This window comes from Pieris brassicae, chromosome Z (genome assembly GCF_905147105.1).
Source record: "Pieris brassicae chromosome Z, ilPieBrab1.1, whole genome shotgun sequence".
Classification (NCBI taxonomy): Eukaryota; Metazoa; Arthropoda; class Insecta; order Lepidoptera; family Pieridae; genus Pieris; species Pieris brassicae.
The window spans coordinates 9,026,225-9,041,065 of NC_059680.1; the positions used below are offsets into that span (position 1 = coordinate 9,026,225).

General features: G+C 32.4%; 1 protein-coding gene across 5 annotated transcripts; it reads left to right on the top strand.

Annotated features, from left to right (window-relative positions):
• The first annotated feature begins 1,798 nt into the window (after window positions 1–1,798).
• On the top strand, window positions 1,799–14,523 carry LOC123718730 (protein nervous wreck). 5 transcript variants are annotated; one of them, XM_045675476.1, is made up of 18 exons: window positions 1,799–1,977; window positions 5,120–5,263; window positions 5,557–5,642; window positions 7,053–7,197; window positions 7,278–7,414; window positions 7,495–7,648; window positions 7,743–7,970; window positions 8,248–8,433; window positions 8,591–8,827; window positions 8,934–9,075; window positions 9,370–9,539; window positions 9,620–9,769; window positions 9,859–10,122; window positions 10,194–10,307; window positions 10,378–10,486; window positions 11,369–11,563; window positions 11,743–11,777; window positions 12,700–14,523. In XM_045675476.1, the coding sequence occupies exons 1-18, from the start codon at window positions 1,930–1,932 to the stop codon at window positions 13,168–13,170; spliced, it is 3,015 nt and encodes a 1,004-aa protein (XP_045531432.1). In that variant the 5' UTR covers window positions 1,799–1,929; the 3' UTR covers window positions 13,171–14,523. The 5 variants fall into 5 exon arrangements, with proteins under 5 accessions (XP_045531432.1, XP_045531433.1, XP_045531436.1 ...); XM_045675477.1 differs by having other exon boundaries at window positions 11,372–11,563; XM_045675478.1 differs by lacking the exon at window positions 1,799–1,977 and adding an exon at window positions 3,636–4,042.
• The last annotated feature ends 318 nt before the right edge of the window (window positions 14,524–14,841 follow it).

A 14,841-nucleotide genomic window follows, 5' to 3' on the forward strand; every position in this document is an offset into this window, starting at 1 on the left:
AAATTGTAAATACTTTTAAATATTTTGATACAATATACATAATGTGTACTAGCCTGTTCTGTAACCATTTTAATGTAATAAAATAACGATTTTGGTACTACTATTATATATATTTGGTGTTTTTAGAAACGAGCTTTGAGCGTATGATTTTATATTATTTACTTACCAATTTTTATCTATTGTAAGTGTTGTTTGGAATTGTCATTTACTTTAAATATAGGAAGCATCGTTAACGTGAGTGTTGTTGGAATATTTAATGTGTTACATGTACGTATGAGGTTATATTTAGCAGTCACTTTAAAGTAGAGGTCGTAGGAAGACGTCCGACAATTTTCCCTTTGAAGTCGGAAGAACATTTTATTTGTTAGCATTAAATATAGTCACAACTTTCAATAGATTTCATGAATTAGTAGCTCACGTCTAATGTGTAACAGTAAAATCGTTGAAAAAATGTATGTATATTATGCATCAGTCGTAAATTCATCATTAGTATAATTGGCTGAATGATCAGTCATTAGTTTAAAAATAATTTCACACATAGTTATTTATGTATTAGATGGTAAGAATACTTTAAGAGAGATTAACAGCTAATACCATTATCCTTATAAGTATTTCCATGGTTTTAAAAACTTAGATTATTAGTTATTAAGAATAAATTGTACAAACTACTTATGTACAGAATAGAGTTATCTGAGAAATTAAGAGATGCTAAAGTGGCAGTGTGTACGTCGTAAAGGGAAATGCAACGCGGGTGTTGTAAATATTGTAAGTTTCAATGTGCACATAGTCGCCTCCTTCATTATTAAATTTTTCTAGATCAATTACTTCATTCTTTTATTTTATGATTTTTCATGCTTCATATATCTGAGATTCAAATGGTTCAACTTGGAATACATAATAGCAGGTCTATGCTGTAAAACCAATACCGATTTCAAATAAAGTAGAATAAGAAATTAGCAATTTAATTTTTGATGTAGTTATTTAATAGAGTGCTGATGTTGCAAACTTGGAATTACGTGGTACGAAAACTTAAATACGGAATCGCTATTGTGTATACGCTTGCTGTTCATAATTGTTTACCTACAAGTAGTAATTTGGTGATTAATCTCTCATTCTCGCTCCGGTCTATGTAAATAATGAAAAAAACACTTAAATGATCACAATGAAACAGGCATCTTTTAAGTACGATTTGATTTTTACAAGATCATCTACATAATATAGGGGTTATGTATCTTTATTCTGATATGGATTTATTTTTACAGAAAAAGCCAGAAGGTATCGATTGTATTGTATCTAATCCATTTTATGCTAATAATTACATACACAGTAATAGTACAACTTTTCTATGTAAATAAGGACTGTAGAAAAAATTGTAAAATATATTAAACGATTGAACTATCGTGATATTTTTATTAGATACATAAAATTCTGAACTTGGTTACAAATATTAAGATTCACAGTGCAAAGCAAAAGTAAAATTATTTTAAATTTAGTAATATTGAACCCACGTCCCCAACCGGTGCCTTATAATGTTTTTTCAAAATTCTTATAAAAAGGACTATGGCGACGATAAAAATTTATCTGAATAATTCCGATAAACCTCGTAAGCACTATATATAAAATACAGATATAATACTGTCCAATACAGACGAATTTCAAGAAACACAATAAAATTGTTGGCCTTATCACATCTTACTGCAAATAAGTGCGATATCTTTGATTATGATGTCAATTTAAATCGATTGTTTGTAATTGACTTCTGAAGTCTGATAGTGAGACACGTGATGTGACTATCACTATTAAAAAAAACAAAATTTAAAATAAATCGACAGTGTAAATTATCTCAAGGCAGTAATAACAATATAATTTATTAAATTATTTCATTTTAAAACAAATACTGTGATACACATGAATGAAGATTGAAAAAACATGTCAAACAAACGCAATTACAGCGGTACGACTGGTCGTTATTACCGGGTAAGTCATTTTACTAAGAAAGTAAAGTTTTGCATATTTGTTCCCCTTCTCTTAAGTTAAATATGTTATATTAGTATAATATAACATATTATTATTAGTATAGTATGTGTTTGGTATATCATAATATACCGAGAATTACTTAAGAAAATATACGTGGACCATAATAGTGTTCAGTAGTAAGCTCATTATATCTTGAGTTCAATGCCCAGAAAAACGGATTGTTTTGTTTGAGTCTTTCTTATTTCGGTACTTCAAACAGCAATAACTGCATGTAGAATAAGAACTACAAGAAAAAAACTCCAATTTATTCCGGATATATTTTAGTTTCCTTATTGCTTTGCGTGCATTTATTTTCTTACGTCGTTATCGAACCTATTAACGTAAAGAGAAATTAAATGTTTATCGAGTGACATGAATGTTACATAAAAAGTTTTGAGGCAAAATCATTTCAGGCATTTTGTCAATTAATATCAAAGGAACAAGCGGCTTGTTCTATCTTTTCACTGGACATTTTTATTATATTTTGAAAATAAATATGTATACTGAAGAGATTGTTCGTTTAATTAAACACACTTACTTTCGGGATGTAAATTATGTATTTTGTGTTTATTTATCGAAAGAAGGCAAAGCATTCAATTGTTTTTCTTTAAAACTTCTAAAAAAGATCCCAGCTAACTTTTAAAGTTGACAGACTATAACTTTTGATATGGTAATCAAAGTGGTCAGTGGTGTTTTAATATACTCCGTTCCTTATTAAATTATATCCTTAAATTTAATTCATCAAAATTTAATGGGTATTTTAGGAGATGTTATAGTTTCAAAATAAATTTGCGTCCAAATTACGCGTCCATTTATGATGCCATATTAAAGTAGGTGAAAGAGAAGATCCACAGCTAATAAAAATAGAGCACAGCATATATATCATTCAGAACTACTAGGTATATATAAAACAGGTATGTTATGATAACTGACGAGTTATTCTTATGATGAAATGAACTGCGTTTTATGTACGTAGGCTTAAAACTAATACACAAATAGGAAAAAATCTGACTGTTGAAATAGCTTAATAACCTAGATGATATTTATCGAATTGTTAGAGAGTACGCGTCACTGCTACACTATACGTTCTCTTTTCTACCGTCTAGGTCTTGCAGCAATGGCATTTACATCTATGTGCGCGATTAATACTTACTCATACGATGAGGGAAAACATCGTGATGAAACCTGTACGTCACGACCCAAAAATCGATAGCATGACACGGAAGACTGATCCTACTTTTCTATAAAGAATGATCTAAAAAAACATAGACATACATCCATCTGATATTGTCGTTAGGAATTTTAAACAATGAAAAAGACGCGTTAGCTTTGTCATCCATGCGATGCGATCTTTCAAAGCAATTTATTTTTAAATAAATAGAAGAATAGTGATTGATTTAATAACCAGAAAAGATACGAATAGCAAAGTCCTTTTAAAAGAAAGCGCCTTAGAAATACAGTCAAAATCTGTTATAACGACATCGAAGGGACTAATCATATCTGGACGAAAAACCGATAGTCGTAACAGCCGAAGACGTAGATGTTAAGTACCTAATAATAGAATTCGGTCGATACCTTTGATTTTGGTCAATATAACCGGTATATTATATTGCCTTCTAAACAATGTCGTCGTAAACGGTTTTGATTGTATTATTATAGTCATAAAATCGTGATACTAAATTTATTTTTGGCTTTGAACCATAGGTATTAGAAAAACCTTAAGTAAATAATTTGATAAATCTTACATTCCGTAATGAATTCCGAAGAAAATTTCTAAGCTAAAACATTAATTATAAACGTCGTCGCATAATGTAGCATAATTATCCTCATTGTGATACAATAAATAGAGATGAGAGTAGTGAGAAAAGCATAGCGCATGCGCGTAATCTGCCTCGGCTGGGCAATGGGCAAAAGCGGCAGAACACGGTCACGCTTGCGTGGGTCTCCATCGATCCGAATTGCTACGCGTTCATAAGCGCAGGCCGCCACCACGGCGATCTGCACCATGCAACCCCCACCGAGAAAGGTAAGTATGATCTGAATATCTCAGTTTATTTCTGAATAAACAGCCCTATATTGAAAGGCAGTATCGATTCAATATATATCTCTCTAGTGACTGCGAATATAGACATCTTTTAAACTCCTTCAATTTTTGGTTCTCGTTTATCAATCTTACTATGTAACTTACGTATTATGTAACTTGAATTGAATATTTACAATTATAGGGTAAAATTACACGTGTAATGATTCAAGTGTTAACTTATATTTCATACAGAGAGATTAAGTAAATTTTCTTGACACATATTTGAGGCGTTTGCGACTAGTGTTCAATAATTAAAATAATGCAATGTTTAATTACGTTATTTATTACTTATCTATAAAACCAAAACATATCATGTATATTTTAAAAGCTTTAAAAGTAATCTACTGGTGGCTGCACATTTACCACAGTTTACACTTAATAAGCTAATAAGCAGGTTACTCATAACTAGATTTAACATTTTTGATTTTATTGTTTTATTTGAATTAACAAGTATAATAAATACTGTTTTTATTCGTTTCTCATGTATTCATAAAGTAGTAAACAATTCATATTAGTTATTCACACTAAAAAATAAATAAGATACCTTATTCGATTTAAGCATATTCTTATTTTAATGAAGTTTATGTTGTTATGATTTATGTTAATGAAGTTTTACTTAAGTTATAAACAATATGAAAATAGATTAATAGAACTAACTTAGCATCGGTCTTATATTGTATATGTATGTTAATAATACATACACAAAGCTGCGTATATATTTTGTAACTATCATAGATCTAAAGATGTGACATCTATTTCGCCTGCGTAGTTAAAATAAACAGTTTCCTGTGGTTTTTAAGTCCATATGCAACGATTGCTTTGACTAATTTAAATTACTAAATATTATTGGAATTCTAACACTCTTTTTTGTTTACTACACGCCGTAAAGATTCTCGTCATAGGTGTTTTTTAGCCGTGAAGATGTGTGAAATTTCTTGAGACCTCTATTCCTGTTTTTATCTGGTATTATTAAAAAATACATATTTGATAAGTAATGCATACGATTTTTAAATGTTACAGAGTAACTACACGAAGTTTCTCAAAAATTTACACTCAGAGCAAATCGCAAAGCTTTATGCTAAGAACCAACATGAGTGCGATTTACTTGAAGATATCCGCACATATACCATCAAAAGATCTGCCATTGAGAAATCATATTCCGAGGTAAATTGAATTAAACTGATATATATTTTATTAATCAATGAATAAAAATTAACATTAAACGTGCCTAAAAGTAGTGAAATCCATACAAATGTGCCGGATAGTATAATGAATCACACTTTTTCATAAAAATAGTGTGATAAATTTAACGAAATTCCTGTTGCTAGGATTTATAGTGAGCTTTCAATATTAAGTTGATGAACTTGACTTTAAAAAAATCTTGTACAAGAATTAATTATGGCCTATTATTCCGTGAATTTGTGAGTAACAGCTTATTTTAACGTATTTTGTCCTAGGCGTTATTAAAAATATCTTCAGCGTACCTTAATAAGAAGATTCCTAACATACCGGATATAAAAGTGGACGGTGCTGAAGAAAAATGGTATGTGAATAATATTAACACTTTGTGTACATCACAATGGCTATAACTTTAAACTAGAAACGCCACTATGGTACCTTAGTTTACATAAATATTCTTGTATTATTTATTGATGTTTTACTTCGCTAAGATCAAATAAATAAAATACAAATATCCCGATATGTTCTAGTTTTCTGCTAGCCATTAAGTCATAGCCAAAAGCCACAAATTTAATTTTCTCAGAAAATAAGCGTCACAGGTGATTTATCCTAGAAATAGAACGTATCACAATGAAAGTGTTTGGACAATCAATTTTCATACACAACAATAGTGACTATTATAGAAAGAATATTCACGTAATAATATAACCGCCAAAATATATGTTTGAACTGTTGTTTGCCTTTGATAAATTAAAATAAAACGAAGTGCCTTCATAACTTAATTAACTAACGTTGTTATGTTACATACGAGAGAAGCATTCTTTAATTTAATATGAATATCGTAATGTAACGTAAATTTTATAGCTTTATAGCATAATGTTAATGATTTCACATCAACACATGTTTTTATATTAATGTGAAATCAAAACAGGTGTATGACAACGTAGCTGTATTATTATTACTGCAATTACTAATACTACCATGGCTATGTTGGGGCGGCCTGTGAAATTTTCAATATTATATTTTAAACAATATTTAACCTCAAATTTAAATAAATTTTATTTTCTACAATTAGAGCAACATAATACTAATTCGAACGAAAATAAAACCTAACCTTATCCTAACAAATAATGGTCATTAAGAAAACACTTTTTAAACGGATTGAAGCTATGTATTATTATTATAACCATAGAATTATTTACATAATTTTACAATAATAATACATAGCTTCAATCTATTTAAAATTGTTTTCTTAATGTGTAAAAGCCATGTTAACAAAAGAAAATAATGTTCAAGTGAATTCTGTCAGTGTTAAAATATCTTACTAATAATAATAATAATATTTTTACCAGCATTGCAATCGAATAAAATATATAACCTTTTTAAAGCTTTTTAAAACTAAGCTGTAACTGTAAGCACAAATTACATTATCATTACAAAAAATGGTTTATATAAAGATAGTACCTATGGGAACAAACATTTGTTTCAGTATCAATAAAGGTATTATAGTAATAGACAAAATTAACTTCATAATACGTTCCTCGCCACTCGTGGTGCTAAAACTCTCAAACTCTCCCTATGGCACACCACGCCTGGGATAGTCCTGTTCCACCTTATAGCTATCCCTCATCATCGAAAAACGTAGTCGTAGGTATCATCCGCTAACGCAACGAATGATTCCACAAACGAACACTTGTCCGATTAGTCTGATCGAGTTGTTTGTATGTTAGTTTATGTGTAACCACGTAAAACACAGTATAGAATATATTAATAGGAATATGTGGAATGTCTGGAGAACTGTTTTGGAAGAGAACGAAAAATTGGCTCGGGCTCGCCTTGCTGCGGTGGAGGTGTTCCAACAACAGATTGCAGATGAAGCCAAACAGCTAAGACAACATAAAATTAATGTTGCAAAAAAGGTATTTGAAATATACAGTAAATAATATTTGGTGTTTAACTGCGATGTGTTTTGGCGTTTGATTTTTTTTCTACAATTCAGAGTACTGATCAACTGGCCCAAGCACACAAAGAGCTTCAACTGTCAGTACTCGATGTGGATAAGAACAAGAAGTTTTACTTTGACGAAGAACATACCGCTCATGATGTCAGAGACAAAGCTAAAGACATAGAAGAGAAGTTAGTGCTAGATATTTCTAAAAATTTAAACTTTGAATTTTAATTTTAGTTACATTGAGATTTTATATAAATAATTTTAGGTTAAAAAAGAAAAAGGGATCATTCTTCCAATCAATTACTTCATTGCAAAAAAATAGTGCAAAAGTGTCTTCTCGCCGCGATCAACTGGAAGAGAAATCTACTGGCGCTAGAAACGATTATCTTCTTAGCATTTCTGCAGCTAATGCTCACCAGGTTCAAATACTTTTATTTTTATAGTTTATTAATAAAACCCAAATTCAATCAAATCAAATTGCAGTTAATTATTATAAAACGAAATTTCTTATAGAATCGTTACTTTTTGGTGGAACTACAATCATGCATGCAAAGTATGGAAGGAGCTGTGTACGAAAAAGTATCTGAGTTTTTAACTCTCATGGGTCGAACTGAACTGCTTACTTGTTCGGCCACTCAACATTCTTTTGGAAAAATTCGTGATCAAGCTCAACAATTAACCAGGGAGTATAATTTACAATGTATATATCTATACTATCCAGTTTTGAAGCAACATATTCAGGTAATTATAGTACATTGCATTAGAATTTTATAAAAGTGTGGGAGAACTACAGATGTTAAATAGTGTTGTAATATGTGCTGCGAATTTTTAATATTAATATCCCACAATTTTGTAATCAAGTTTAGCGATTGAATAGTGACAAGTCAATAATTATTTTAATAGTATCGATAATGTCTTTTTGAGTTTATTTATGAGTTGATTTATTTATACCTATATACACGAAAGAAAAGCCCTTATCAAAACTAGGATAGATATTCGAGATTATTTATTGCTTCAGTATGACTTCGAGCCTTGTGATAACGATCCAATTGATACGGTAACAATGGAGCATGAAACTGTTGCACAAACTTTGGCTCAGGAAGCCCGTCGTTGGGCGACTCGGGTGGTCCGAGAGACATCACTTGTCAGAGATGCTACCCGCAAATTGAATGTTTATCAGGCAATGCGAGATGCTGGTCAAAAGGTTACATATATATATATATATAATTATAATAATTAAAATCTGTAAAAGTTATGTATGTATAGAATAGCTAACAGTTTTCTTATTTTTTCTTGCATATTAGTACACTTATTAATTATCAATGAATTCAATAAATATCTTAATTCTTCACTACATTTAGGTTGATCCTAATGATCCTAATGGACCAGAGTTGGAAGTTCGTATGGATGAACTGCGCACAAACATTAGACGTTCGGAAACATCAAAAGTTAAATACGAAGCTCGATTGGAATGTTTAAGAAACGGTGGAGCCCCAGTCGACGAATGGCTGAAAGAAGTTGACCTATTGGCAGTACAAGAAACTTTGCCACGAAGCAGTAGCTTAGTTAGTGTTCGCACTGATGCATCTGGAGCTGCCGTAAGTAATTTAGGCACTTTCAATAAAATGTAACTACCTATTTCTAGATAAAAAAAAACAAATGTCATACTAATACAATTTATACAAAAGTTTTATATCACGACAGGATCAGCCTAGTTCGGACTCATTTTACGACAGTGATAATACTGAAGGAGACGCAGCTACTTCCGCTGTCGCTACAACATCCGGTCATCAACGTACAACTTCTGATTCACAACATGAAGATGAACAAGAAGACGAAGAAGATGGTACATACAACAATTTTTGATTATTTGAATTAACCTTAAGAGCAGTCTCAGCAGGAACTCTCAGCCCTGACGTCGTGCGTTGGGTTTTTCCTTCTAAAGGCAAACATCGACATATGTTAGACACAGAAGGCTGATCAGTTACTTGTCTATAAAAATTAAAACGATCAAAGAAATGGATGCAATCTTCGGTCAAAATCCATATACGGTTGCTGACACTAGATTAATATTGAATTAAACTTAATGAATTGTGGTTTTAATTTATTTTACGTATTGTCTTTTTAATTACACTTATAGCTGAATTGGAGGAAGATCGCATGCGTATCGAACAAATAACAGCTGGCTGGGATGACCCCACACAAGTGAATTGGGGTGAAACAGAAGCTGAAACCACTGCTCCAGCCACTGAACCTGCTGAAGCTCCCGTTGCTCCACTCTATAAGTGTACAGCTTTGTACTCATACACCGTAAGTAAAGTATTTTATAATTGAAAAAGATTCTTAATTAATATCTCAAATAACATTCTTAATTATGCTCTATGCTGTAGGCTCAAAATCCAGATGAGCTGTCAATTATTGAAAGTGAACAGTTAGAAGTTGTCGGTGAAGGCGATGGTGACGGTTGGCTTCGTGCACGTAATTACCGCGGCGAAGAAGGATATGTACCACATAATTATCTGGACATTGATAGAGAACAGGTAACCACTTATCAGACCCGTATTTTATTTACTGTATTTACTTGTACTTTCTATATTTGCGTTTTCTTTGATAATTGTTATACTTTTAGCCATCGAGTACTCCAGGGCTTGTTACACAAATTTCTTTTTCATCCGTCGACTACACTGTGGAGGGTGAGGATGCCGATGTCATCCAGTCACCTGACCAGATCTCAGTGATTTCGGCTCCAGTCGTCAAACCGGAAGAACAGAAAGTGGAACAACAAAGAGATGATGAACCGTCGGCGGAGTTATTACCAACGCTAGGCTATTGCTTTGCCCTTTATGATTATGATGCAGAGGCATCTGATGAATTAAATCTAGAAGAAGGACAGGTATTATAAAATTGTTTAAAGCTTTAATCAGAATATTACAAACGGTAATGAACATATTGATATTTTTTTAGATAATTCGCATTGTTTCACGTGAGGCTCATGAAGTGGACGACGGTTGGTGGCGCGGTGAAGTAAACGGAGCTGTTGGAAACTTCCCATCATTAATTGTTGAAGAATGTGACGAGGTTATTATAAATACATTTTAAAATTTAAGTGTATACACAATACCCAATTGCAACATGAGTTTCAATTCAGAATGGCGATCCACTAAGTGGAGCAGATGAAGATTGGACGCCTCCCGACTCAGCGGCACCTGTATTTGCGTCCCCACCTGGATCTCCCGACAGCGAATTCAACGATGACCGTAAGCTTGTCTGATTTGGTGACTTTTACTCTAATTTTCTTATGAACTGGTCCTCGTACTTCGACAACTTCTTTCCGTCTAAAAACTTCCTCCTTGTAACATTAAAATTAAGTGTCTACGTACGAGTGCCGTTTGTCGGTGTCTTGCCGCTGCATACTTTTATACAGTTTCATACAATTATAGAAGTCACAATTTGTGCCGTATTTTGTTTGTAACACACGCCATAGATAGCTTATTGACTCGTTGAGTAAATGGTTTTAGTATAATTTGAAATTGGCATGATGATTTATTTAACAACTACATGGCACGGTAAAAATCACTAGATTTCCGTGATTCAACGCCTAACTCACGATTTCATTCGTAATCGCTGTACAGGGGCGGATACAAATCTGGCGTTTCAAAACAAAGTTTGGTACAATGCGCTACATGTGCTTACAGGCGATAATTCGATGTAAATAATAGCTGATATACTTGTGATGTGATATTAACTCCAATAAAGCATAAGAATCGCAAGTTTTGTAGCCGGTCTAAATGCATGGGTCTCGTGAATGCACGGTTTATTATAGGATAAAAATAAAAAATAATTTATCGGAATTAATCAGTGGAATAGTATACGTTACATTACAGTACTACTGGTGAAAATCAATTTTAATGTTTCAAGTCTATTTTTTCTCATCTTATCTTTCTTAAGCTCTTTACCCTTTGCACCTCAAGATTCCACCTTTCGAGCCGCATATGTATCTTTGCTGACATATTTTTCTTATTTTAACAAAATGATGCAAGATTCAATAACATGTACCGCCAATATATTGAAAGGCATCCACTATCAAAAAAGATGGTATTAGCTACCTGAAATATTTGTCCCTTCTTGGACGCTGCTAGAAGTGGTGAATGAGAACAACAATATAAAAAGTGCTGCTCCACCTGCGGACCCGCCACCACCACCACCGATTGGAATGGGCGACTCAATGGACAGTCAACCAGACTTCAGCTTTAACCTAGAACTTAGTAGGAATCAGCATCACCAATACGATACTCAATTCTCACCCCAACATCCTATCGCGCCTTCTATCATCGGTAAGTTATATACTATTGTTTAAATATATATTACCGACTTAATGACATATGTTTTGCCCATTGCAACAAATACGTTTGTAATTAAGCTCAAAACAATCACATACACCTTGTTTATTGAACTTGAATTATAGTTGATTAGGACCGCGTAATAATTATATTTATATTTTTCCATGCTACAGTTGATGAGGTTCTCGGTGACAATTTTGAAGACGAGGTTTGATCTTATGTTTTAAACAATTTTATAAATATAATATGATTGTTAAACATGTGTTTGTGTTGTGTGCTTACTGTACGCTATCACTGCGCTTATAAATTGCTTGTTTTTACAGCTATTTAATGCCTTTTTAAATTATTTAAAACGAAAATTGATGTCACACATATTTAAGCAACTTTAAAGTTTAAAATAACGTTTATTTATGTGTGGTAGTGTTGATTTTGAAACAATATTAACACCCTTTCGAAAACCTGCGCCGCGCGCCGGTGTAATGAATTTGGGAGAGACTATGGTATTAAGACTCGATCGGAATAAGTTATACACATAAAATTGTACCGTATATTACCAGTGAACTATGTTTAACTAAACTGTTGTTGAAATTTATAAAATATTTTATAATCTTGTTAATTCAATTAGATATTACACAATAAAACTGTTTGAGATAATCAAAAAGTCAATATTGTTAAGGCTATTTCATGTTGCCTCAGATTGTTGGTATTGATATGGTAAATAAAAACTATCATTGCAATTTTTTACCCCATATATAAGACAATAATAATAAAAATAGGTTGTTTACAAACTACATGTCTATGGCTAGGTTAGAGCTAATTATTAAAAGTAGATCTTTCTTTACGGTTTATTATAGTTAAACTTATATGTATCTTGAGTGTAATATATTTGTTTAGAAATTCATCTCATCACAAGCATGCTGCCTTATGCATGCGAAAAATTGTTGTTCTAGAGTAGATCGATAGTAGATTGTACTGTAACGATCCATTAAAAATGTTTATTTGAAGTCTTGATTTAAAATACACTAATATTCCATTGCCATATATAGTATACGGCTCATGTCAAATCCAGACAGGGAAAAAATAGTAATAACATGAAAATAATGAATTATTTAAACCTGTTTTGGTATTAGGAAGAGGAGATACCCCCCGCCCCGCAACCGAAACCGCCTCCGCCAAAAGTTGAACTTCCCACTGAAGATTGCGGCCTTGGTGTGGCACAAATAGTAATCACTGCCGCCACCCCTATGGTGGAAGAACCAGAACAACCTTTTCCACCTGCTGAACCTGAGCAACAACAACGCGAGCCGCCACAAGAAGAAGAGCGAGCTGAGGAAAATGACGACGAGGAATCCTCTCTATCTGAACAGACAGCTGTGTGTCTTCGGGACACAGATGAGGGCCACGCAGACTCCGCACCGCACCCAGCTTCAAGCTCGACAGCCTCAGAAGGCGAGTCCAATGGTGCCTCGGTAGCCTCAGGCCCCCCCACCGCTCCTCATTCCCCACCTGCCGCACCCCGCGCAGGCCGCGCTTCCATCCCTGACGAACTAGAACCCGCACAACTCGCGCGACTCACCGATCTGAAGGAGTCCAACGCCTAAGAATATTATGCTTTCGTTACAAATCAACTTTATACTAGGTTTTCTACGTGACTTCAAGAACGCAATGTCAGTCGCCTAGTAGACAATGGCCGACTGGCAATCTACTAGTCCGGTGACTGATATTGTAGACATCAATCTTACTTTATATTTATTGCTATAACTGTAAAGACAGACTGCTCCGTTTACCCCATAAGACCGTTTCTCACACTAGTTTTGTATGCTATCTTTTAGAGATAAATCTGACATGCGTCTACTGAAATGGTACCTACTGTTAGGCGTTTCTAAGTATATAACATACTATAGAAGGTAGTTATTTTAATTAAAATAACTGCCCTGTAGATATAATTTATATTTATATAAAGAAATTGTATTTTCTTTTACCTAATAGTTCTCAAAACTTCTAGTTATATGTATTCGCTTTGTCTGCTAGACTAATATAATATTTCATCAATCATGGATATACAATTAACCTGTTCAATTTAGAAACTACATTTGTAACGAATAAAACAAAAAAATCCAAAAATATAATGCTGGTTTAATAGAAATAAGTGGAGCCTTGATACCTAACTAACCTACTATACCCTGATAGTTCTATTCTCATAAACATATTTCATTAAATGTTTATCAATCCGCCTTCATATTGGTACCTACCTAGGTGAATTGCTAATATTTAGACTTATATCGTGAAATCTCTAGTTAAACATTTGTTTATTTAAGGTCCCATATAAGTGTTAAGATGTCACACGAACACATTTTATTTAAACTATTATCTTACCCTTAATAGATATGTTTGCAATTGTATTAATAGTTTATACTATTTGCTACTTATATTTAAAATTTTAAATTAAATAGCCATGAAGTTAGCTGAATATTTATTTACTATAAAACACTTTAAACCTTTGTGAAATATTTATCGTCTGGCATAACTATTTTACTTCATACAATAATTTAGAGACGGTAAATGATTATGACTTATATTTTTTTACTACTTTGTATTAAGTTTTGATTTATCGTAAATACATTTCAGTAAGGCCCTAAACAGCTTTAAATTTTGCATTTTTTTATGAAGTGGGAAACGGTCATGAAAGTAATGTAGGTTTGTATATAACTAGCTTTTTAATATGTAATACGTACCTAAATTTTCTCATATTCTCAGGCTCGGCGAGAAAGCCTAGACAATAGCCTTGAACGTATTAACTAGAATTAAATTACAAATCATTGCTAATTATCTAAAAACGTTTTGAGACTCACTTTTATATATTACCAGTATTTTACTACCTAAATAATCGCTAAGTATACGTCTCTCTTCGTTGTCTATATTTTATTGTGATTAACAATTATTTAAGATCTACAGTACAGTAAAGTTTTGTTTTTAAATAATTAAAGGTATTTAAGACCCTTTACTTATTTAAAAACAAAAACAATATATATATTTTAAAATTATTATTTGAATCACATTAACTACAACGAAATATATTGGCAATAGATTAAGACATCAAATAGTTCATTATTAGATAGTTTGATCCCAGTAATGTATAACTGAGGTGGTTCAAAGAGTTGGTAATACTCTACATTTGTTATATTACTTATTCCATTGTAATTAAAGTTATAGAGAAATTCTCAACTTTTGGCATCATTTTGAAATAAAAAATAACGGGATCTCATGTACAT